This window comes from Zootoca vivipara, chromosome 3 (genome assembly GCF_963506605.1).
Source record: "Zootoca vivipara chromosome 3, rZooViv1.1, whole genome shotgun sequence".
Classification (NCBI taxonomy): Eukaryota; Metazoa; Chordata; class Lepidosauria; order Squamata; family Lacertidae; genus Zootoca; species Zootoca vivipara.
The window spans coordinates 70447659-70474516 of record NC_083278.1 but is presented as its reverse complement, the minus strand read 5'-3'; the positions used below and the strand labels follow the sequence as shown (position 1 = coordinate 70474516).

At 40.3% G+C, this 26858-nt stretch overlaps 1 protein-coding gene across 3 annotated transcripts; it reads right to left on the bottom strand.

Moving 5' to 3' along the window:
- Nucleotides 1-2691: 2691 nt before the first annotated feature.
- On the bottom strand, nt 2692-26727 carry CEP43 (centrosomal protein 43). 3 transcript variants are annotated; one of them, XM_060272818.1, is made up of 13 exons: nt 26569-26727; nt 23067-23120; nt 22248-22302; nt 20814-20902; nt 20162-20299; nt 19917-20000; nt 15506-15562; nt 10628-10842; nt 9248-9354; nt 7451-7513; nt 7118-7151; nt 6132-6225; nt 2692-4461 (listed from the first exon to the last, which is right to left on the bottom strand). In XM_060272818.1, the coding sequence occupies exons 1-13, from the start codon at nt 26653-26655 to the stop codon at nt 4387-4389; spliced, it is 1152 nt and encodes a 383-aa protein (XP_060128801.1). In that variant the 5' UTR covers nt 26656-26727; the 3' UTR covers nt 2692-4386. The 3 variants fall into 3 exon arrangements, with proteins under 3 accessions (XP_060128801.1, XP_060128802.1, XP_034964458.1); XM_060272819.1 differs by having other exon boundaries at nt 10637-10842; XM_035108567.2 differs by lacking the exon at nt 15506-15562 and having other exon boundaries at nt 2693-4461; nt 26569-26725.
- Between the last annotated feature and the right edge of the window lie 131 nt (nt 26728-26858).

The following is a 26858-nucleotide window of genomic DNA, read 5'->3' as shown; positions in this document are numbered from 1 at the left end:
AAAGATACAGGAAACTGAATGCAGATTTCCAAAAAACAGCAAGGAGAGACAAGAGGGTCTTCTTAAATGAGCAATGCAAAGAAATAGAGGAAAACAATAGAATGGGGAAAACCAGAGATCTGTTCAAGAAAATTGGAGATATGAAAGGAACATTTCGTACAAAGATTACCATAATCAAGGACAAAAGTGGTAAGGACCTAACAGAAGCAGAAGACATCAAGAAGAGGTGGCAAGAATACACAGAGGAATTATACCAGAAAGACATGGAGGTTTCGTACACCCCAGGTAGTGTGGTTGCTGACCTTGAGCCAGACATCTTGGAGAGTGAAGTCAAATGGGCCTTAGAAAGCACTGCTAATAACAAGGCCAGTGGAAGTGATGATATTCCAGCTGAACTATTTAAAATTTTAAAAGATGATGCTGTTAAGGTGCTACACCCAATATGCCAGCAAGTTTGGAAAACTCAGCAATGGCCAGAAGATTGGAGAAGATCAGTCTACATCCCAATTCCAAAGAAGGGCAGTGCCAAAGAATGCTCCAACTACCGCACAATTGCGCTCATTTCACATGCTAGCAAGGTTATGCTTAAAATTCTACAAGGCAGGCTTAGGCAGTATGTGGACTGAGAACTCCCAGAAGTGCAAGCTGGATTTCGAAAGGGCAGAGGAACCAGAGACCAAATAGCAAACATGCGCTGGATTATGGAGAAAGCTAGAGAGTTCCAGAAAAACGTCTACTTCTGCTTCATTGACTATGCAAAAGCCTTTGACTGTGTCGACCACAGCAAACTATGGCAAGTTCTTAAAGAAATGGGAGTGCCTGATCACCTCATCTGTCTCCTGAGAAATCTCTATGTGGGACAAGAAGCTACAGTTAGAACTGGATATGGAACAACTGAGTGGTTCAAAATTGGGAAAGGAGTACGACAAGGTTGTATATTGTCTCCCTGCTTATTTAACTTATATGCAGAATTCATCATGCGAAAGGCTGGACTAGATGAATCCCAAGCCGGAATTAAGATTGCCGGAAGAAATATCAACAACCTCAGATATGCAGATGACACAACCTTGATGGCAGAAAGCGAGGAGGAATTAAAGAACCTTTTAATGAGGGTGAAAGAGGAGAGCGCAAAATATGGTCTGAAGCTCAACATCAAAAAAACCAAGATCATGGCCACTGGTCCCATCACCTCCTGGCAAATAGAAGGGGAAGAAATGGAGGCAGTGAGAAATTTTACCTTCTTGGGCTCCTTGATCACTGCAGATGGTGACAGCAGTCACGAAATTAAAAGACGCCTGCTTCTTGGGAGAAAAGCAATGACAAACCTAGACAGCATCTTAAAAAGCAGAGACACCACCTTGCCGACAAAGGTCCGTATAGTTAAAGCTATGGTTTTCCCAGTAGTGATGTATGGAAGTGAGAGCTGGACCATAAAGAAGGCTGATCGCCGAAGAATTGATGCTTTTGAATTATGGTGCTGGAGGAGACTCTTGAGAGTCCCATGGACTGCAAGAAGATCAAACCTATCCATTCTTAAGGAAATCAGCCCTGAGTGCTCCCTGGAAGGACAGATCGTGAAGCTGAGGCTCCAATACTTTGGCCACCTCATGAGAAGAGAAGAATCCTTGGAAAAGACCCTGATGTTGGGAAAGATTGAGGGCACTAGGAGAAGGGGACGTCAGAGGACAAGATGGTTGGACAGTGTTCTCGAAGCTACGAACATGAGTTTGACCAAACTGCGGGAGGCAGTGCAAGACAGGAGTGCCTGGCGTGCTATGGTCCATGGGGTCACGAAGAGTCGGACACGACTAAACGACTAAACAACAACAACAACATAGTATATGAATGTCAGGATCAAGGGGAGGTGCACTGTAAGATCAAAAAAGACCCCTTGCTATGTTGCCTCCTTCTCCCAGCTATAGAGAAATAAAGTATTATCAAGTCAGTTCTGCTAGCTGTTTAGTACTAAATAAATGAGAACTAAAGCTTCTGCTAGATCAGGCACCCCCAAACTCTGCCCTCCTACAATTCCCATCATCCCTGACCACTGGTCCCGTTAGCTAGGGATGATGGGAGTTTTAGTCCCAAAACAGCTGGAGGGCCAAGTTTGGGGATGCCTGTGCTAAATCATACCAAAGGCTCACCTAGTCCAGCATCCTGTTTTCCAAGGGGCCAACCAGATGCAACTGAACTCTCCCCACTTGCAATTTCCAGCAACCAATATACACCAGCTTTCTGCCTCTGACATGGGTTGAATGCAGCCATCACAGTTAATGAATACCACAGCAGTGTATGGTTCAGAAGGATAGGCAAGGGGGGGGGGAGCTGTACACTGCTAGTCTCAAGCACCTCCACAATGTTTTTGTTCCAGCCTTTAGCCCTTGTGTCAGGGCTGTAGATATACCCCTGCATTTTGTTCTGAGGATGGTAAAAATACATGTACTGTATTTATGGCACACAACTGATATCAAGCTATAGAAACAATCACATCAGTTAATTGTGAAATTTAGTTCTTCAACTATGATGGACAAATCACATCAGTCCTGATTACCAGAACAACTACTAAGAAAGTAGTTACAGGTAGGTAGCCGTGTTGGTCTGCCGTAGTCGAAACAAAATAAAAAAATTCCTTCCAGTAGCACCTTAGAGGCTAACTAAGTTTGTCATTGGTATGAGCTTTCGTGTGCATCTGAAAGTGTGCATGCACACGAAAGCTCATATCAATGACAAACTTAGTTGGTCTCTACAAGTGCTACTGGAAGGATTTTTATTTTGTTTCTACTAAGAAAGAAGTTTGTAGTCTTAAACTTTAAAGTATGCTGCCAAATACAGTAAATGAATGCTTACTGACATTTGTTACGATAACTGTTATACCAAGAAGTAAACTGCTCAGAAAGAAGCTATCTTTTTTTTTTACTTAATGTATCTGAGAAGTTATTTTTTACAGTACCCAAAGAATTACATTTTTAATTCCAGTTTCACAAAATGACCAGGACTTAAATTAACATATCATGCAGCAGGTATTGCTGAAGTTGTATCAACTTTTGCATCACTGACTCTATTTCACAAAGCTTATGGTTAAAACCTGTTTCCACATACATTTGCTCACAGACAAGTCCCACTGTGGTAGGGCATGATTTGAGATTAAGCATGCGGTCCACCAGAGTAGTCCACCAACCTCTACACAGCCTCCCTATGTGCTTTATTTGGAAGCTTTCGTATTGTCATTCTTTGGTGAACTGCAGCCTAAAGCTGCAATTCTGCACAGTTACATACATACAGGTCCCTTTGAAATAAATGAGGCAAATATATACACAATTAGGGGTGAAACTTAATTTGCATAGGGGGCTTCAATGAACTTACAAAGGGATGCTTTAGATGTTTGCCATTTTTAGATATTTGGATTCAAATTGATGCAGGTGCAATCCACAACTTAAAAGAGGCCCAGATTAAATGCTCTTCAAATCCACACGTAAAAAACAAAAGACCACACACACACGCAATCATTTTAAGTGAAGGGTTCTCATCACATAATATTTCCAAACTTTAAAACAGTCGTTCTTGGGATAGTTTTATTCAGTATTAAGCTGTGTTTCAAAAAACAACAACAAAAAACCAACCTCATGCTAACAACCATTTATAACTTTCATTAATTTAATAAACAAAAGACTACCTTAGAATAACAAATGTTTAAATATATAAAAATAAGTTTAGAGTTAAGGCTCATATTCCAGCTGCAATTTTCAGAAGTACCTAGTGATCTTGGCCATGCAAAACTAAGCACCTAAGTTGCAACAAGGGACCAGCTGACTAGAAACCACAGGGATTCATGATTCAGCAACTGAAGTATTTTAATATGCCTCATGTTAGGCATTCTAACAAGTCAGTTTTGAAAATCTTGGTTCATATCTCCTGGTCACTAATGTAATTTCAACAGCTAAGAGAGAAAAACTGTAATTTTAATTAGGTCAATAGAAGAGCAAGTTGAAATACTGTTTGTTCTTCAGCAAAAAGCCAAATGGTTGCCATGACATTAAGCCATGTTTGCCACTGTTTATCTGTTTTGTAGATCTCTGCCCTTATGAATTCTTGTAGATCAATCATCTTGATGTGTCTGTCGCCTGCAACGGACATCTTTCTGGGAAATATTTGACATATTACACATACAAATTAGCTTAACGAGACCGCAATACCACACTCCAAAATTACTTCTTCTTTCAGTTCTTCCAAGTTTAAAAACTCTTTCCCCAACTCCAGTTTGTTGGGGGAGTTTCTGTTGAAACACAAGGCACAATTTGGGAGGGGATATTTCAGCAGAGTGATTGTCTTAAAATATAGTCTACAAAGTTCCTCAAGTCAACAAATTAAGATCTTTGCTTGTTCTACTCATGCAACATCCTCTAGGTAATCTGCTTCACCACTTAACTGAGAAATGGTGAAATCTTGTGTGAAGTCTTCAAGCTAGGAGAAAAGAAAATATTAAAATGTTAACTGATGTTTAAAATCCAGTGTATTTTATAGCTATGCTGTTCTTTAAAACATTATCTTCTATTAAAAACTCCTATCAAGACGATCTCAAGTACTTTCCTATGAGCAAGAGGCAACACACTACTATCTATCTATCTATCTATCTATCTATCTATCTATCTATCTATCTATCTGGGTTGCCATATTTTAAAGAACAAAGAAGAGGACATATTTGCCAACTTCTACTTTTAACTATGGATCGCTATGATGGAGGAGGACATGTCCTGGAAAAATGGACATATGGCAACCCCACGTAAGTCTCAGTGAGTTCAATGAAATGTATTCCTAGGAAAGATTGTATAGGATAGCAGCTTTAGTACTGTACATTAAATTTTCAGTAAAATAAGGAAGGAGAGCATATTTTTAAAATCAATATTTAGAAGCTTTGTGCCACTGCCATTTTATTATTGTAATGCTACCAACAGGGCTTCCCCTTATCTTCTTCCCTACAGCATGCCCCTAAAATCTGCTCCAGAAGATTGGGAGACTCTCTGCAGCAGATTGTGGTCCAGGATGGAGCAGATGCAGGCATAAGGAGAAGAAGGTGAAGTTCCATTGTGTTTGCTGGCATGATGATGGATTTCATGCATAGTTTGGGAAATATATTAGCAATTTCATATACTCAAACACGTTATTTATTTCTTTTCAGTGAAGATTAAAAAATAAACTTTTACAATATATACTTGCTACTGAAGCAAAATGAAGAATGAAATGGCATTTGTTAATGTACAGAGAGGCTACCGAATACTCCTGAGGTAAGAGAACAGTGATTCATATCATACAGATAATTCTGTTGCCTGAACTGTAGACTTAAAAGTATTAAGCTTTATTAAGTTCACATGAGACTGTTAGTTACTTGGAAAATCTCAATATGTTTCAGAGTCTCAGGTGCCACCCCTCCCTCCCTTATTTTGACCATATGGAAAAAGCATGTGTGAGCTATACTGTGCTATGCTTCTTGAAATATGTGGTATCCCCAAAACCATAACCTCCACCTCTCATCCTCCTTCAAATAGAGAATATACTGCAATTATTAGGGAGATCTTACATTCAAATAAATTAAGCAGAGCTCAGTTCACACATTACTCATTCTGCACCGTAAGGAGAAAGGGCAGGGAATGCTAATGTGGTACCATCCAGATGTTGTGAACTAGAACTCCCATTCCCCTTTGCCTGCCCTTCAATCCCATCCCCTGCCTGGTGTTCCAATCAGTGCTGCAAGGCTAGGTCTGAGCGCCATCAATTAAATTTCCAGCAGTATCCCTGATGTAGAGTTGCTCTGGGGCATTGTGGGATTGAAATGCTGATTCCCAAACTCAACCACCAGGCACTGTTTGGAATACCCCTGCTGCATTCAAGTAAACCGCCTGGGGAGTGAGGATTACACTAAAGTAGGTGGCCCACTAGGTGGCACTTGGCAAGGGTCCCTTAAACACAGTTGCAAACAGATACAGCTATTGTTTGGCTTAACAGTTTCTCACAATAACGGTATGTTTACAAGCAACCTTCAGGAGAATACAAAAATGGGATTCTACGCAAATAGCTTTCTACTGAGAATGAAAATGGATACATGCCCACCCCAATGTAAAGTATAATATACATACTTTATCACTAGTATTGAAGTCGTCTAATTCCACGGAAATATCATCTATTTCTTCACCAATGCTGGCTTCACTTTTCTCTGACCGATGACTAGTACTGACATGAGGAAAAGTTAAAAGATTGAAACAATGAAGCTCTATTCTTTAATCTTAAAGAACGCCTTATAAATTCAAATATCTACGAGAAACATTTCTAAATACCTAATAAATAAAATGTTGAATTTCAAAGTTACGTGTGGGCTGAACTGCTTAAAAAATCCTACATTAAAGTAAATTCACCAAATACCAGGAGTCATTACTTCAAAGTGCCAGTGACTTACATGGAGCTCCCCGCATCCCACAAAGTGATTCTATAGAGAATTGCTGGTGCCATGTGATAACTTAAGGAAGTGTATATTTACTTGACTTCAAGAACCAACCACGACAGCTCATTAAAAAAAATATTTTCACACATTAAAATTGGAAGCACATAATTGGCTGTGTTCACATGACACAGTAATCAATGGCTAATAGTTTATGTTGAACACTCTACTCCTTTCTACTAGCAAGCCAGAGCAAAACACCATGATCCTTGGGCTTAGTGTTACATCTGAACCAGGGATCAGGGTCTTGTTTCACTCCGAACAAATCACTGCCTGGAGCAAAGGTTTGTGAAACAAAGCATGATCCCCAGCTCAGACACAACACTAAGCCAAGGATCATGTTTTGTTCCAACTCAATAACAAAAAGGAGCAAACTGGAAATTATCAGCATGTTCGCTAGCCATGACTTTCCATAATGTGTGAACATGCCCAGAGTATTAGAACATCAAGAAATTCATAAAAGAGCAGTAAATAGTTCAAAAATGCTTGTGTGGTGTATAGCTATATGGAAACACAACTTTTTAAAACCTTTTTGAGAAATAATGTGCATCCTTTTTAACTTATATCAAATGCTTATATCAAATGCAAATAAATGCTTGAAGTATACCACTCTGAATTTTCTCTTACCTATTGAAGTCATCAGCATATTCCTCTTCATCCCCTGCTTATAAATAATTAAAATGGATTAGAAAACTTGAAATTGCATACAGTATTTAATTAGAAAGATGTGTTTGCTATCAACCTAGTTTAACAATGAAAAGAGTACCATGAGGATCCCCCCTGAAAAATAGTAACTTTAGAACAGCTTTTAACATGCTGCAAAGCATTTCATCAAATGCTGAAACAACTTATTACATTAATCTATGTATAGAAATATTTTTTATTTTTTGTCTGAACAATTACCAAACAAGATGTGGCAATAAAAAGTTCTTAATGGTGTCCTTCTGAAGAGCTACTTGCCTAGTCCAAGTGATCCAAATTTAGAATTCATCTTCTTTACATCTTTCAAAATTGAGTTTGCATCTGTAAAACAGAGGTTAGGAAGATCAAAAGAGTTTAACTGCTTCCTACAGAACCTACTTAAAATGCATGTTAACCAGAGAGATGACAAGAGTGAAAATTTGAAGTTGCTATGTTGGTAATGGGACCCAGGTGGCGCTGTGGGCTAAACCATTGAGCCTAGGGCTTGCTGATCAGAAGGTCGGCGGTTCGAATCCCTGTGATGGGGTGAGCTCCCGTTGCTTGGTCCCAGCTCCTGCCCACCTAGCAGTTCGAAAGCACATCAAAGTGCAAGTAGATAAATAGGGACCGCTCCAGCGGGAAGGTAAACGGCGTTTCCATGTGCTGCTCTGGTTTGCCAGAAGCGGCTTTGTCATGCTGGCCACATGACCTGGAAGCTATACGCCGGCTCCCTTGGCCAATAATGCGAGATGAGCGCGCAACCCCAGAGTCGGTCACGACTGGACCTAATGGTCAGGGGTCCCTTTATCTTTACCATGTTGGTAATAAGAGCAGCCACGCTGATTTTCTATGCTCATGTTATCATGTCAAGATAAGACAAAAACCATGAGTTACTATGTATGAACAAATTACACCCACTTCACTACTCCTTCCTGCTTGTACTGGAAGCAGTTGCAGTTAGTGGTGAAGGCTGCACTGCGCACCTGGCTTTTGAATAGCAAGCACCGACACTGCTTTCTGAGCAGGAAAGGGACAAGGTGTGGGGAGCTCAACACAGTGTGGGTCCAGTGGTAGGGCCAATCTGACTCTCTTGCTCCCCCTCCCCATGAGCTCCCTGCACCTCTTGTCTCCTAGTAAGTGGGAAAGGTGTCTGCCGTTTGGAAGCCAGGTGCCCCGCTGACTGCCATTGACTGGAAGGAAACAAAATATGATCAGTAAGCCAAGAAAAAACCTTGGCTACAGACTGTGTTTGTTTGTACTGAAATAAACCATGATCCCTGGTTTAATGCCATATTTGTTTTTTTCATCCTAGCAATGAGTAGGGAGAAGCGAAGAAGGCGAGATTTGTTTATGCACAGTAAGTCATGATTTATAGCTTACTGTGACATGTGAATGCAACCTTCATATAATACTGGGGAACATACTTGACAATTCACTCTCCTACTTCATAAAAGGTGACTGTTGCAGTTGAAAACAGATAGCTATCCAAGAAATATAGAATGAAAAAGTGCCTAAGATGTTATTTGATTGTTTTGCTGATTGAACAGATTCTGTTTAAAAATTGCAATCTGCTTTGGGTCCATTATAATAGTCAGCAGATCATATAAAAGAAAGATGCATGCTATATAAATTAGAACCAATGTACAAGAACAGTGGGGGATGCAGAAATTTGAATGGATATACAGAATGGGTGACTAGCCTGTGGCCTTCCAGATGTTACTGCACTGCATTTCCCATCATTCTTGACCACTGGCCATGCTAGTTGATGGGAATTGGAATTCAACAATTTCTGCAAGTCCACAGGTTAGCTTTATAGCATCTGAACTGGTTGTTGGGAGTAACGTGCTGCAACCAGCAATGCACAAGAACACTACATCACTATTTGCCAACTAGTCCTGGTTGCACAGCATTTATCACAGCCAGGTACCTATCCTCTTTTTCTGGTGCAAAATAATAACTTTAAACTGTTTACAACAACACCAGAATGTACAAAGCTAAGTGAAGGTATGCTCTTGTAATGCAAGATTATTATAATATTTAGAGCAAGGGAGTGTAATTTCTCACTCAATAACTTACTGTCAGACTTTTTTAGAGGAGGTGCTCCAGACAAAGAGCTCAGACCAGTCTTTATAGGTGGTACATCAGAAAGAGAAGCATTTCCTTCCTTGATAGAGTCATTCTTCCTTTAAAAAGGAGGGAAGGGGGAAAGATACATCATTTTCTAACTGCTTCAAAATTCATTAACATGCTCCATCTGACAAAACAGGAAACAAGACTATACCATTTGCTACACCAAGACAACAAAATAGGTACAAGCAGCATCCACTGAGTAATGAATAATGGCTCTTAATGCCTTATGTGGCAAGAAAAGCTCTGTACACATTCTCATCTATTCCCTATCCCAAAGCTTCTTCAGTGTAACTGTTTATGTCATGTGATGTTTTATCAACATAACCCAGAGGAAGAGATTTAGATATAAATATAAACTGTATCAACCATGTTATGATTTTGAATTCAAGTAAAATTTTCTTCAGAAGAAGCAAATCTGAGTTGACATGGCATCAGTTGATTATTCCTTGAACCTGTATAAAGTAGTATGCAATAACAACCATTTGGTTGTTACTATATTTCCACTTGCCTCAAGGGAAATTATATGAGCACAGCATACCATTTGCATGTGGGCAGAGCAATCCACACACACACCCCTCAATACATCAGCTTGTTGCTCACTTTGAGACAGGGTTGAAGTGTCTTCTGCTTTCCTCTCCCAGCTAAGCTGGAGTCTGCAGACTACCAAAAGTGCAGGCTGCCTGCTGGTGGGATGCCTGGAGGCAGCAGTTAGCAGAAAGCCCTGAAACAGAGCATTCCAAGACTAGGGAGGGGCTGAGCTGATCTAGTCCAGGATCTGCTTGATCAAGTCTCACTTCTGTCATGCCGTGACATTGAGTTTGATAAGTATTGGCTTGTGTTGGAGGCGGGTTTTGGAGTGCCATTTAGTTTCTGGGACAGCTTAGTTGATGCACAAAGCTACTTTTAGACAGAATATTCTGAAGCTCTGCTGCATGCAGGGCTTCATCCATCATTCTCTAAGATGAAGCACTGGTATCCTGACACCGCCAGCCTTTCCAAACACACTGAAGCCATTATGGTGTCATCATCACAAAATACATCTGCATATATAAAGACATGAATATAAATATTTCTGTATTACAGAGTTCTATTGTCTAGTAGGAAATATATTTTCTTATTTTTGAAAAAAGTGATTTCTGTAAATGGGGGAAACACACAGGCAATCTATGGGCACTGCAACAAACTATTATTCTACATTTTGTGCAAAACATGAACCCTCTCTTTTATTTATTCTAAAATACAAAAGTGCAGCATCCTCCAGCCTAAAATGTCTGACTGTTTTATTGTCTAAAGGAAACATGCATAGTTGTAGTTCATTCATTTTACCAGTCATACGTTTGTTCTGGTTTTGGTATGGGATCATCAAAGAAGGAATCTCCCTCTGTATCTTCTTCTACTGCTAGATTATTCTTTTCTTTGGTATCTGTATCTTTGTTTGGTTGAGAAATTAGTTTTGTTTCATTGGGTAAGAAGTGAATGCTGCCTTTGCTCTTTGCTTCTCCAGACAAGATACTTGTATCACTATGACTTGTTCCAGTAACCTAAAAAAACAAACAAACCATTTCCTTAAACAAGTCATATAATTTGCTTCCCTTGAGCTATAATCCATTTTGTATACAAAAAAGAACATACAGTAGTACATCAACAGTTAAGTAGGCAAAATGTCACTTCAACAGTTTTTCAATTATTTGTTAAATTTATTGCAATGTGTAGACAGAAATGCCAGTTTCAGAATCTTGTAAAAGTAGTTAATTTTTTTAAATATGTGTATTCTGCTGTAGCATAAAAAACATCAAAGCAGTTTACAGCAATAAAATCATAATGCCATATAATAAAAGCATAAAAAGTTAGGTTATTATAGTTATTAACCTGTAACAGATATAGTTATTAAAGCTCTGAGATGTTTGCTACTCACTTGAGCAATATCATTTTTCATTCACAAGATTGGTAAATTAATTTCCACATCTGCACCAACCGTTTTGCCCAAGCCTGCATGGAGTTCAACCTATTTATCAGCCTGAGGGGTCAGGACATCACCAGCATTCCAAGCCAGCACTCCACACATCAGCATAGGCAGCCACACGCTTGAGGTGGTAGACTGGGTTTCACCATAACCAGCAACCTTTCAATCGATGTTGAGCTGGACGAACATATTGGCAAGGCAGCTACAGCAATGGCTCATCTCTCCAAAAGGGTATGGGGAAATGTGATGCTAACAACCAAGACCAAGATGAAGGTCTACCAGGCTTGTGTGCTGAATATACTGTTTTATGGAAGTGAGTCATGGGCAACTTTCACCCGCCAGAAGCAATGCCTCAGGCCTTCCATTTGTGCTGCGTCAGGAAGATTTTCAGCATCACATGGGAAAACGAAATGTCAAAGAAAGATGTGCTCTGCCAAGCCCACATTCCCAGCATGTTTGCAACCCTGTCTCTGTGACATCTACACTGGTTTGGTCATGTACACAGAATGGAAGATAGCAGGGAGCACTAGACCTGCTGGCAGACCAATTCTGTGTTAAAAGATGTCTGCAAATGTGACATGAAGGCTGGTATGGGAATCCCTTGCAGACGATTGTAGTGGCTGGAGACAGGTCATGTAGCCACAGCAGTGACCAGAGGAGGAATGACCACTTTGAGAAGCAGAGGGAAGAAATGTCATGGCACACCTGTAGCACCAAAACAAGATGACTTCATCTACCCCACCTGTAATAAAAATATTTCTCTACTGTATTGTTCTCTATAGCCACAGCAGGTAATTCTCCAATGGTTTGACTTTACTCCCAAAGGCTCACTCTTCCCAAGACAGACAGATGCCAACAATATCTGCATAAGCAGTGTCAGCGATTACTTTTAAATCCAGGTCCCTTACCCAAATATAAAACATATAGAGTACTAGAGTTAAAAATTTAAAAGGTGTCGTATCAAAAACTCTTCTTCAGACTCTCACAATTCAACAAAGCTACAATTTTCTTAGAATAGAATTTTTGCATTAGTAATCTGATACAATTTTATAGTTAAGCATTTATGTCAGTTTCATTGTAACCAGTTCTGAAACCAATTTAGTAGTTTTAGCAGGTAAATTGCCATTAACCACTCATCTAGAAATTTCATCTAGATTTTGAAGGCTGACTAATGCAAATTTTCATATAGTGAAACAAATTACAACTTTGGATGAATGATTTAAAAACTATTCTGAACACTTAAAATGTGGTATACAAATACTAAGCATTACTATTACCACTTCTCAGTAGCAGCATCCTACGTAGAAGGATGATACCAAAACCCTTGTCCTTTCATAAAGATTTACAGGCTGAAAAAAACTATGCAATGCAAACAGGTAGGCACATCATTCCCCAAACACCTGCTATATAGTTAATAGCAATTGGTCCACCTAGCAGAATATTGGGAAGGGGGGTTAAGGTGGGTTTTAGTGCAGTATCAAGAGGGTAGGAGTGCTTAACCTTTGCCTTTCCCCCACCTATCAATCCTTCCCAATTCTTCAGCTGGGGGCCTATTTTTTATCTTTGATCTGGCTATAAGGGGGAAATGGCCACTGAAAAAGGTTGCAAATGGCCACAGCTCAGTGCTAGAGCATGTGCCTTGCATGCAAAATGTTCCAGGTTCCATCCCCAGCATATTCAGGTAGGGTTTAGAAAGACCCCCGATTGAAATTCTGGACAGCCACTGCTACACAGTGTAAGCTGTACTCTGCTAGGTGGACCAATTGTCAAACTCAGTATAAAGCAGTTTCCTCTGCTTATCTGTCCAACTGATATATTTATTAAAATATTTCTATCTTGCCTTTTCATTAAAAACTACTCAAGACAGCTTATAGAATAGTGGAGGTGACATAATGAATCTAGGAAAATATAACCTTAAGACCAAATTAGAAACTAATAAAAAAATAGAAAAGCATCACAGGGTGGAAGAAAGGTTAAGCATCACTGCACACATGCAAATGTCTCCCCCACCCCACCGGCATTCACACAATAGGAGGCAAAGATAAAGCTGGGGACTGTCTAGTTTCATCCTGAATACACACCAATGAAGCTGGTTCAGAGTTACCGTAGGTCACATCCACCCCATGCATTTAAAGCACATGGCTTTCCCTGAAAGAATCTTGGGAACTGTAGTTTGTAAGTGTGTCTGCATGTGGGTAAACTTCAGTTCCCACAATTCTTTGGAGGAAGCCATGTGCTTTACATTATGGTGCAGATGTGACTTCAGTTGAAAGTAAAAGCTGCTTTCAGAATAGACAAAATTCTGAGACACTTTTAAAAAGCAATCCAACAAATGCCTGCTAGCCTTCAAACCAATGACCAATGACAGTAAAGCAGGCACCCCCAAACTTCGGCCCTCCAGATGTTTTGGACTACAATTCCCATCATCCCTGACCACTGGTCCTCTTAGCTAGGGATTCATGGGAGTTGTAGGCCAAAACATCTGGAGGGCCGCAGTTTGGGGATGCCTGCAGTAAAGTGTTTCAAAAAGAACTAAAGGTCAAGTGCAGTCATCCATTACTTGGCCTTTATGCACACACTAGAACCTCAGTTCATAACCCAAGGCCTGCTCTAAGTGACTCTGCCAATTGAGGTATAGGTAGTAGCTATGCGTGAAAATACGTTTTTTGCTAGTATCCCCATGGTAGTTGTACGGGCTCCCTAGAGAGACTTTGCTAGTATCTACTTTAACATATTTTAGTGCCAGGCAAATTATCTGTTTTTAACACATTTCAATTGTAATTGTGTTCATTTTTTTATCGTGTTAATCTCCCAATAGTTTCTGTTACAGGAAGGCTTATAGACTTTATATGCAAATAAATAAATACACTACTTGATGGTGTAGTCTTTGCCTTCTCCATTCCTTCAGAACAGGGTAAAGAAGGGAATATGAAAGCTACCTCCTAGGAAAAACAGGAAAACAACAAAAGCATCCTTTCCTAGCTCTCTTCATGCCTTCTGGACTGGCTTTCAAAAGATGCACAAGGCTGGGGGTGGAGCAGAGGAGCAGCAGTACTGTATTCAAGTAAGTGAAACAGGAAATGGGTGGCTATTCCTTGAAATCTTAATTGCAACTCTGCCACAAAGCTGTTTTTGTATAAGGGTCCAAATATCCTAACAGCCAAACTGAAATGTTTCAGATCAAATAATTCACTCAAGATTATCAAAGATACACACTCCCATTATCTTAGCACCAGTACACAATATGTTTAATGAGCAACCACATGTAACTCAGCCCTGGTCTGCCTGGTTGGAATCATAAAGGTTCTCCCTTTATTCAGGGAAAGTTAGATAGTCCTCAGCTGCTTGCCTGCCCCTCACCTTGGGGGTGGGAATTATCGGGTCCTCTATCCTCAGCAAAGTGAAGGTCAGGCAAATGCTTTAAATTTTAAAGTCATATTTGGTATGTAGAAACATTCAGAATTCCAAGTGGGTAGGAAAGGATATAATTTCATGAGTTAATGTGTGAACTGGCCTTCAGTTAACCAAGAACTAACAATATACAATAACATTACTGAAAGAAATTGTGTCAATATACCTAATTGTTAAAGTTTTGGAATCCAAAGATGTGACCTTTTGATACAAAAACTGCACGGAGAGTCATAAAATGCATGAAGGAGGGCAGGCAAGCCAGCAGCCACTCCATAAATATAAAGGCAAAGGTAACCCTGACCATTAGGTCCAGTCACGGATGACCCTGGGGTTGCACACTCATCTCGCTCTATAGGCCGAGGAAACCGGCGTTTGTCCACAGACAGCTTCCAGATCATGTGGCCAGCATGACTAAGCCACTTCTGGCGAACCAGAGCAGTGCACAGAAACGCCGTTTACCTTCCCGCCAGAGCGGTACCTATTTATTTACTTGCACTTGACGTGCTTTCAAATTGCTAGGTGGGCAGGAGCTGTGACCGAACAACGGGAGCTCACTCCGTTGCGGGGATTCGAACTGCCAACCAACTGATCAGCAAGCCCTAGGCTTTGTGGGTTAGACCTTTAATGAGGTAAAGCTTATTAATAAGCTTTGCATTAAATTTACATAATGTAATTAATATTGTGCCACAGAGTCTGTGTTACATCTACATATTTGTGGAGTTAGTTTGCACAATGCCATGAGTCAGTTGCAATGATTTTTAGTGCAAGCTGCTCTTTCTTAAAGGTAGAACTAGAAGCACCTGTCAGTTTCTTCTCCTCATGCATTTTACCTGCTCAGTTGTGTCCAAGCACCATTTCTGTTTACGATGTCCTTTATACCTTGGTATCTGAGCACAAGAATAAAATAATGGCACAAAAATGAAAATAAATTATATGTGGGTTATGTTATGTGAAATCTAGATTCTTGAGTTAGATCTATGCTATCACTCTAAAAACTTGATTAAAAGCCTTGCCTACTAACCAACATTCTCTCTCTGCTTGACCAGTAGAATACTTCACCTCCCAGCTATTTAAAAATAATCACAGGCTTCAAATAAAATATGGCAAGAGATGTGATGAATGAGTCTGATAAATTTCATAAGCATTATAGATTATAATCTACAAAATTTTCTTTCCAGTTTCTTGCCACAGGAAAAAATTCTGTGTTCCACCATGCTTTGCACACGTACAATTTTACCTTTCTTATTTGGAAGGCATTTATACTTTTGATGTTGTAAGCTACACTAATCAAAGAGTGGGTTTTACATATGAGTAAATGAGCACTGGACTAGTGTGCAAGTTCCATAAAAATGCTAGAGTACAATTTTATATGTGAAGTTATAAAAGGTGATATTTTGTTGTGAAAAGTAATAAAATATATGTAGGTTTGATAAGGAAGTATTACTAATTCTATTTCCCCCTGAGGAAAACAAATTGGTTGCTTTACATCTCTATACAGGACATTTTTTTTTATCTACTAGGAAGACTATAAGCACTTGGTAGGATTCAAATGCCTTGAGTCATGTACCCTCTGCTGCTCTGTACAGAATTCTGTTCACAGATGTGCAACTTGTGCTTAAAGACTCAGACTGAAACCTTAAATGAGACCACAGCCAGTATGCAGATTTTACAATTATTACTTAGACACCTTGAACAAAACATTTTCATTGTTCATTGCGGGAAGTCATGCCAGTTAAAACAGTTCTAAACTAGTATAATTTAGCAAACCAAAAAGTTCTAGCATGTGACATCAAAATCATGTTCCAGTTTCTCAACACCGACAGCACCACTATGACAGTCTCCTTTTGACCATCAGTCATTTTAGCAGTGTTCAGAAAGACATCATTTAAAACACACAAACAAAAACAAACACTTTAGTATTTCGCAGCAGCCTAACAAAAGATAGCCATCAATTGTAATCTTCTTACAAGATTCAAAAGAATCTTCTTACAACTACTGTATCCACAACAGTATCCTCACAAAACACCACTAAAACATTTTATCTTCAGAAAAACATTACTAGCACATTGTTAAGTTTAATAGTTCCTGTGATCCCAAATGATTACCCAAGCACTGGAAGATGCTATAAACATTTAGAAACCTTTAAAAAGTGACTTGGGAAAAACAATTGGGGTGAATTTTTGTGAATATACCGCCACCTTGCTTTCAATATTTACTCTTCAACAAACTGCATTTAAAAAAGAAAACAGGTATTGTCAAGATTTTATCTTCGGATCACACAAGGCATTGTGCAGAGAACATTTTTCACCTAGATTTAAGAAAGGGCCAATTCACCCAGCTTATCCTCTTGCCCCCAATAAAGGAAGATTCATATGAAATGATGGTGTGGGAGTTATCCAGGTAATGAAACCCATAAAAGGAATTCTCCAAAGCTAGAACAAGCAGCTGCTACTTTAAGTGTTCCAAGAAATTAACAAAGACTTTGGGCTGCATGACAAATTGTTAACATGTTCTTTCTAACGTTGTAATGTATGCAAACAGAAACATTAAACAATGCATTGCACTAGGGAGTCAGGATTGGCAACAGCTTTCTGATACATGTAAACATGGTGGAAAATGTTATTGATGCCAAGAGACATAAAACAACATTAGCTTACAGGAAGTCAGACATTACTGTTCAACACATCAGAGTGTGGTTGGGTTTACATTTACAGGGCTCCACTTCACTGATGAAGTAAGTGGCAGAAGTTCTCTCTGCAATGTTGTTTCTACATATAGACAAAGTAATCTCTGTTCTCTGTCCTACAAGCAGCTCATTCACGCTAAAACAAAGGTACCTTTTGCTCTTCACAATCACATCAGTAGTGATTGTGAAGAGTGAATGTGAATGTGATTTGCTCTTCACCATCACATTGAATACATAATCTCTCTGTTTTAACCACAGCTACTACAACTTTTTAGCCGGTAAGAGGATCGTCTCTGTTCCACAGCAACACCAGCAGATGTCTTACCAATTCATGCCAGTTTTATATTGTCACCTACAAAACAGATGATTCCTATGACCTGATCATCTTATTGCCTTCTGGTATTTTCTCTTGCAACCCCAATGCTCCCCAAAGAGAGGTGGAAGAATCGTCATTTGTACTTAAATACTCTTTTTCTCCAGCAGATCAAGAAGCAAGCACCTGGCCTCTGGAAATAGAATGGTGGACTAGATGGGTAAGAAGCCATCAAGCCTGTGGTCCACCTAATCCAGTATCCTGCTCTCACAGTGGTCAACTAGATGCCTAAGGGAACAATTCTTTCAGTTAGTTTACCTCTGTCCAGTACTTCTCTATGTATAGCATTCTTTATTCAGTCTTTATTAAAATAAGCAAGAATCTGGTTAAGAAACATGAGTCTCTTGGGACAAGGTAGAAAACAGAAAAGCAAAGAGGTTGCAAAGAATTTCTCAGTAACTCTAATAATAATAATATAATTTATTATTTATACCCCGCCCATCTGGCAGGGTTTTCCCAGCAACTCTGGGCGGCTTCCAACCGAATATTAAAAACAGTACAGCATCAAACATTAAAAACTTCCCTAAACAGGGCCGCCTTCAGCTGTCTTCTGAAAGTAGAATAGTTACTTATTGCCTTGACATCTGCTGGGAGGGCGTTCCACAGGGCGGGTGCCACTACCACTACTCTTCTAACAATGTAAAGCTTTAATCAAGATAATCAAGGGTGAAATTTCTTTTTAATATTCTGCTGGATAGTCAATACCTCCTTTTTGTATTGGCACACTCCTTGGTTTTGCTAAAACTACTAGAAACACAGAGCCAATCAACAACAGTTAGTCTTCTACCCGCAGACATGTATCTCATTAAATCTGTTTGCTCCTACAACCAAGGCATAGAGTGACACTGATACAAGCCTTTAAAAAATCAAACTTGCTGCCACCACGGTTCTTTTAAGTTGTAATTTGATAATAGGAAAAAGAAAAAATCAACACTACTAAAAATCTAACCTTCCTTAACCGATACAAGGAACAAACAAGAACAAATATGAAAATAAACAAGTCACATATGGTCCACATGGTCTACAAAACTAATTTCCCCAGCAAGTAGGCTTGCACAATTTAATATGTATCAAGGTAAAGGTAAAGGTAAAGGTAAAGGGACCCCTGACCATTAGGTCCAGTCGTGACTGACTCTGGGGTTGTGGCGCTCATCTTGCGTTATTGGCCGAGGGAGCCGGCGTATAGCTTCCAGGTCATGTGGCCAGCATGACAAAGCCGCTTCTGGCAAATCAGAGCAGCACATGGAAACGCCGTTTACCTTCCCGCTGTAGCAGTTCCTATTTATCTACTTGCATTTTGACGTGCTTTCGAACTGCTAAGTTGGCAGGAGCTGGGACCAAGCAACAGGAGCTCACCCCGTGACAGGGATTCGAACCGCCGACCTTCTGATCAGCAAGCCCTAGGCTCAGTGGTTTAACCACAGCGCCACCTGGGTCCCAATGTATCAAGGCAAATACAGGTAATTCAATAAATCCATAATATTCAAATCAGGCAAGCAACCTTAAGTAAACAGAAAGCTGGTACAGACTGCCCCCCACATTAAGTTTCAATGACCTAGTTTGCACATTACATTAAACCACAATTTAAAACAAATTTCTGCAGCGCTCCTTCTCTCTCCTAGCATAGGCAAAAGAAGCTAGAGCCTTGTCATATCAGCTGAACCTGTACTTGTGGTTTGATTTCACCAAACAAACCATGAACAATAAGCCAAGAACAAACTTTGGTTACACTTGTAACCTTTTGATTCCTTCAGATAAACCACATACCTGCATGTGAATTACATGGCCATCCAGACTTTGGCTAGTTTATCTACAGCATACTGTAGCAGCAGGAGTGGGGGGGGGGGGAAAGCAGTAGAACTTTTCAGCTATTCATGCTCTGCCTCTCAAATGAAGTAGCAACAAAAATTGCACATCACACATTGTCATTCTAGTTTTATAATACCACATTCCAACTTCTTTCTAATTTATACCTGCACCCCATCAGATTATGGTTTTATTTCATTGAACAAATATCTGTCTTTATCATTCCCTGATATCTTACTTCCTCTTTAGAAAGTCAAACAGGGTCTATTAACAAAATGAAAGACGTGATAGACAAGAATGAATAGAGAAAAAAACCTGAAAGTTCAAAATGTGCTTCTCAAATAATATTAAGCTTAATTCCAGTACTCTGACTTACCTTACTTGGCAATGAGTGTATGTTAGATCTTCCATCTGATGATTTTGGAGGAGAATGTATACCATCAGATATTACAGGGGCTACCTAAATAATAGTTTTAGAATATAAAATAAACAATTTTAAACACACCAATAATAAACATTTAATTTGCTTGTCATAGTTTGTTTAGCATGCCTACATCAAGATAAACAGTTTATCAAGAAAGTTAGTATAACTAAAATACTACACATTTTCAAAATCCTTACCTCTCCAAAGTTAGACACTCCCTTCTTCTGCTGGCATCTTCTGATCACTTCCAGCAGTAAGGGCGCTTCTTTTGTAGCTTTAGCTTCTATAATTCCCAAGTCCCGTGCTAAATTTTCTCGAGTCTCAATGCCATTTAACTAAAAATAAGCATAAAGCATTCCAGGCCATTAACACAATATATTTTACTCAATTGTTCTTTCTCAAATTCAAGATTTGACAGCTGATTGACAGAAAAAGAAATTGTCCCTAAAGTGCATGAGCACAACATTCAAGTTAAAGTTCTTAATATCCTCCCCCATTTATTCAAAACCAAAACCAAAGGTTTAAACAGTGTTCTATTGTATTTTGGAGGGAGGGGGAAATCAGATTAGCTCTGCAGTCTTATGCTTGTCAAATCAGAAGTAAGCCCCACTGTGTGCAATGTTTACTCCTAAGTAAACATGCTAATGAACTGGAGGGATGATGCAGAAAACTGAAATTGGGGACAAAACTGAGGGTGGGATAATTTCAAGCCTTTTGGTCAAATTATTGTGTTATAATGTATTATTATAACAATTAAATGTGTTATTATATTATGTGTTGTTATAAGAATTAAAATGAATATAATGTGTTATTCTCTAATGTGTTCTTATGATTAAAATGTTTACTTACTGTGCTTGATTCAGGCTGAAAGACAGCCAAAGTAAAATCAAGATTGAAGAATTGAAGAAATTCAGCAACCAGACTAGCCACCAATCGACCTACAAAAGAAATGAGTCACATTTGGTTTTCCTGTATAGCATTTGGATTCACTATTTTCAGTTGAAATGTGAGTTAAGTGCTACTGTTTACAAAACAGGTATGATAAAGTGAAAAAATGCTTTTGGCATTCAGTAATGAATTTGTTTGTAGATAAGTCTTCCTATATTTCATTGGGTGGGTGGGGACAGGTGAACAGTAAGGAAATTCTAGGCAAGGGAACCCTTTTCATTGCATGGTTATAATGAAGGTAGACAAGGAAAGGAAGAGCCAGTGGTAGTGATGCTACACTTGAGAACGGGAAAATAGGAAGAATGGAGAAAGAAATGGGTGGAGGTAGGGCTAGATAAAAAGCAGTGTGATGCTATGTACTGTGTTAGTCATATACTGTACTCTGAAATACTCCTTTATGAAGGCCTACAAAGACAGGAGGACTTCGCTTTACACCAGCAGTGGGGAACCTCTGACCCATGGGTCTAATGTGGCCCAGTATGGGTCCAAATTTGGCCTTTAAGGCAGTTCCCCACAAACCAGACCCACCTGCCTCACACTTGATGTTGTATACAAGTTCCTAAATGCTTAAATAGTTTAGATTTTAGGTCCTGCACACTTTTCAAAGTTGACCCATGGGTTGGGGGGGGGAAAGAATCAGGGATCTGATCCACAAGCTAGATTCAGTTCCCCATCCATTTAAAATCTTCTAGAAACAAAAGTCTTATTTCGGGGACACACACTTCTGTAAATTCCAAGTTACTTTAGCCCTAAAACCCTAGCAATTTAACTGAGCACATTTCCCCAGAAACATCCATTTTCCAAATGTGATGAATAATCACTCTGCAAACTTGCTATAACCTACATTTAAATATGAAATGCAGCCTTGTTTCCACTGAGGTTGCTGAGACTGGCCTTTAACTGTAAAGCTATATCCTTCACTTGAGTTTGGGTTTTATTATGAATAAAAGGATTTATTAAGCCTTTTAAATCTTCAAAATATTTTACACATTACAACAATCCTGATAGCTTACTATTCCTATTTTACATAGGGAGAAGCAAGAATGATTTGCTCAAGAACATACAGAAAAGTACCAGGTCCAAGTATAGCTTTTAATCCACTTACAAATTCCCATTTAGTTTCCCTTCCTCCAGTTTTATCATTCAAAGGTCTGACATGAGTAAAACTTTCACTCTGAAACTGCTTGAAGTTCTATGCTTATACTTGCAGCCAACAAAAGTATAGCCAAGTGTAGAATTTGCAGATTCTGTCAATCAAACGCTGACAAGATGGAATTTGAACTAAATTAAGAGGGATGATAGAAAGTTAACAGAATTTGGAGAGACAGAGCTTACCATCTTTTGTATTTAAAAACTTTTTCAAACTTTCATTTACCAGAGGTGTTTTGTTCTGTCGAAAAAATGAGAACAATTAATGATTACAGACAGAGATATAAAACAGGTATATAACAATTATCTATATATGAGGATGAATGCTTATGCATCCTCATGGTGAAGCTACGCCTATATCATACACTACCAGAATTTGGCAGTGATTGATTTTGAATGCCCAAACCAAGCTGAACTTGGGTATTCTAGGAAGAAAAGAGCAGGATAAAACATTAAATAATAACCAATGCTCTGTTTTGTGCAACAATACACAAAGTTTGAAATTTCAGTTCTGGAAGTAAGTTGGCAGCAGCAGCACCATTTTATTTACTGTTGACTCATTCTTTACCTACTTGATGATGCCAAAGGCTAGGGAAACAACACCCTGTTTTTTTCTGGAGCATTTGGCTTTCATCAACTGTAGACTTTAAAGTAAGGAGAAAGCACAGTGTTTCCCTCTCCTCCTTTCAATTTGCAGCAGTAGCCCTAGAGTTCAGCATCTCAAGCTATACTGTCTACCTTGGGAGACAGAAACAGTTGGTTAGACTTTGGGATGCTTGAACAAATAAGATCCACAACCCAAGACATACCTAGGTGTAACACAAACTGCAATAACTCAGTGATTATACTTCTACCTGAAGGCTGGCTTCCGAGGATAACAATGAGGGACACTTGTTTGACTCCTTAGAACTTGTGTTGTGAGGTCACACAGGATTCTATTATGCTTCTTAATGCTTTTTGACATCTATATGAAATGAAAAGTTCATTGTTTTGGCAGCTCCTTACCTCTACTTTCTCTTGCTCTTCTAGTGCTAAAAATACAGCTGCTCGCAATTCTGCCTGTAACAGAGAGCCAGCATTTGTATACCGGTAAATGTATAGCATTTTGCAACTATATATTAAGAAAACTTGATACCAAGACAAACCTCACACAGAAGGGTCCAATTTATTCACACAGAAACACTGTTCACACGGAAGTATGGTTAGGGCTACAGTACCTCCATCATTTAAACTACAACACAGAAAACCACATAGCAGCACTTAAGCCATGTGAACGACACTTCAAGTGTTCAAGTCAAGTCAATACTCATGAAAGAGTCTAGGGACACCGATTTTCTATTTACTTACCCTTCACACATTGTATAAAGTAGCCAGTTTAGAACTTGGAACAATATCATTATTTTATTAATTTAATTTGCTAGTCACTTTATCTTGCTCAGGACAACTCAAAACAACATACAAACAGACAATATATGCTATTGTGTTTGATCTAGTGATTGCAATGTTGTTGTTTTTTAATGCTATTGTGATTATTATGAGCTGCTCTGAGCTCAGCATTTGTTGTAGAAAAAGTGGAATGCAAATATGTAATCGAATCAGTTAGATACATAAAACCAAGAAGAAAAAACATTTAAAATACAGTATCCTGCTCACATGTATTTAAAGTTCATATACAGAATGAAAGGAAAAGAAGTATTATATTCTCACTTGAAGTTGTACAAAAGTATGTAAATGCTTTAAATAATGTTTGGACACAACTGGAAATGGCTAAAAATACGAATGACAAGGGATAATTTTGGGTAATGGATTATAACTGGAGATAATGTAAAATACTTAACATAGTAATATTAGAAGTTAGGGTCACATCAATAAAGGCAAGAGGGAAGTCATTTAATCAAAACTGTATTAATTTGGTATTAATTTGTAATAATTTGTGGAGATTGGGTTGAAATTTAGAAAATCAATCAAAATAATCGGCAAAAAGTAAAGTTTTTTAACCCATGGGATTGGTTTCCTTTCTTCAGGCTCCTTCTGTTGGGGGTCTTCATTTTCCACTGACACTTTCTCATCCATAATTCAAATCCTGCACCCCTTCTCTCCTACTCCATCTAGGGACATTCACTTCATGCCTACCCTCTCTACACAGCAAGTAGCCCAAATATTTAATGAACTGTCTCATGCTGCAAGGTGAGACTGCCACACATTGCATCTGCTTCTGAAAAATGAACCCAAGTAAATGACTGTGCTAACTTATCATTGTAAGATCTATAAACCTTTTTCTTGGACGGTAATGTGTGCGTAACCCCAAAGAATGAGAGAAGCAGTTAAATTCGAAATAAAAATGCCCAAAGGCTATTGGAAAGCATATATCCTGTGTCTTGGGGAAATGCTATACATTCTAGCTAATATATGTCATGGACTGCAAGAAGATCAAACCTATCCATTCTTAAGGAAATCAGCCCTGAGTGGACCAGGGGTGTAGCCAGGATCAAAATTAGGAGGGGCCAAGGGGCAAGGAAGGGCCAAGGGGTGGGGGGAGGGGCCACAGTGGGGCAAGGAAAGCCATGGTCGTTCAGGGGCGAGGGGGCGCCAGGATCAGCCCGAAATGGGGCTGCTCCAACCCCCTCTGCGATCGGCAGAGGCGAGGGGGCACCAGGATCAGCCCGAAAATGGGCTGCTCCGACCCCCTCCTCCCCCTCCGCGATCGGCAGGGGCGAGGGGGCACCAGGATCAGCCCGAAATCGGGCTGCTCTGACCCTCTCCTCCCCCTCCGCGATCGCCGGGGCGGGTGGAGGGAAAGCTGGCTTTCCCTCCACCCGCCCCACAGCCAGCCAGGGAGAAGGCACCGGGCGGCGGCGGGCAGCGGGGCAGGCTGGCCTGCGGCCCTGCTTCTAGGGGGGGCAACTGCCCCCTCCGGCCTACGCCCATGGGAAGGACAGATCCTGAAGCTGAGGCTCCAATACTTTGGCCACATCATGAGAAGAGAAGACTGCCTGGAAAAGACCCTGATGTTGGGAAAGATTGAGGGCACAAGGAGAAGGGGACGACAGAGGACGAGATGGTTGGACAGTGTTCTCGAAGCTACGAACATGAGTCTGACCAAACTGTGGGAGGCAGTGGAAGACAGGAGTGCCTGGCGTGCTCTGGTCCATGGGGTCACAAAGAGTCGGACACGACTAAACAACAATAATTTGTTTATGGTGCCTGACAGACAGTAAACAATCTAACAACTATGTATTAAATATTAGTGATCCCTCCTACTTCTACACTGTAAAGAATGAAAACATAGACCAAACTAAAATGAAAAAGTCAATCAACAAACAGAAGTATGGCTTCAGCCTTCATTTCAAGGTCAGTGTATTCTCAGCTTCAGCTTTAAGTGCAGCTTATCAAGTGTAAGTGTTGCCCTCAGATCAATTTAAAGTCAGTTTTTAGTCATTTAAAAACCTACAGTGCAAGTTTAGAAAAGTGCACACTGTGGTGTTCATAACTTATCTAGAGATAGGGTGGCAAAACCAAAGAGGGATTGGGAGGAGCTCCAAAAGGAACTCCCCAATATGAGTGAACTGGCACAATTTAAGGAGGATATTGACAAGCTGAAATGTGTGTGCAGAGGAGGGCAATTTGATCAAAGGTCTGGAAGCCAAGCCTTATGAGGGAGCTGGGTATGTTTAGGCTGGTAAAGAGGAGACTGGGACTGTAGCACTGCGTCCAATATTGACTAAAACAGCCAATATTGTAATGCCTTATTATAAGTTTATGCTATCTTCACACTTTGGATACTTTGTGTAGTTCTGGTCAGTGGTCACCCAATGTTTTTAGCAAAAGGTGAGAACCGGGGGAAACAAAAAGTTTATACGCTGTGGAAAAATCATGAAAATAAGTCATCTCCCTTTCTCATAATACTAGAACTCAGATCGCCCAATGAAGTTGAATGGTGTCAGGACGAACAGAAGGACTTTTTCACACAGCACTGTTAAACTGTGGAACTTGCTTCCACCAAACGTAGGAATGGTCACCAACTTAAATGGGTTTACAAGAGGATTGGAGCATAAGAGAATCAGAAAATAGTATGCCTCTGCATACCAGATGCTGGGGAGCAACAGCAGGAAAGAAAGCTCCTACGGCCTGCTTTATGGGCTTCTATGGGGCACCTGGCTGACCACGGCGGGACAGGCCTTTGTTCCGGGGCGGGAAGTCTCTCCGTTATGTTCTCATGACCACCAACCAACCCTCTTATCGCTTCAGGAGTTCCACGCATGCGCCACGAAGCGAAAGGCAGCGCGCGACACTTATGCCTAAGCGGCATTGTCCAGAGGGCGGGGATGACAGTTGGGAGTCCGTTAGCGCCGTTGGTGTCGACCCGCTCTCTCGCGAGGGCCGCGCCACCAGCACCTCCATGCACAGCACGCCTCTCCCGGCGTCAGGCGGGCATACACCGACACATTTCTGAGGCGCTCCCCTCCATTCCATAAAGTCTCCGTCCCGCTCCCCGCCAGCTCCTCACCTTGATTTTATTCAGCACCCCGCTCGTCTCGAGCGTCTGCACGAGGAGATCCCTCAGCTCCGTGTCTTCCTCCGTCGCGGTCGCCATCTTGCTTCTCCCTGACAACCGCCTAAACTGAGCTAGTGACGAGACGAGTCCCCGCAGATTCGTCGCTCTGGAGTCTGGAGCAAAGGGGGATATTTGCCGGGAAAGAGGCGGAGCGCAATGGGCCAATGACTTCCTGGCCGCAGTCGCCGCCCAGTTTGGAGGAGGCTGCCCAGCGAGCCGCGCTTCCGCGCGCGTCGAATGTG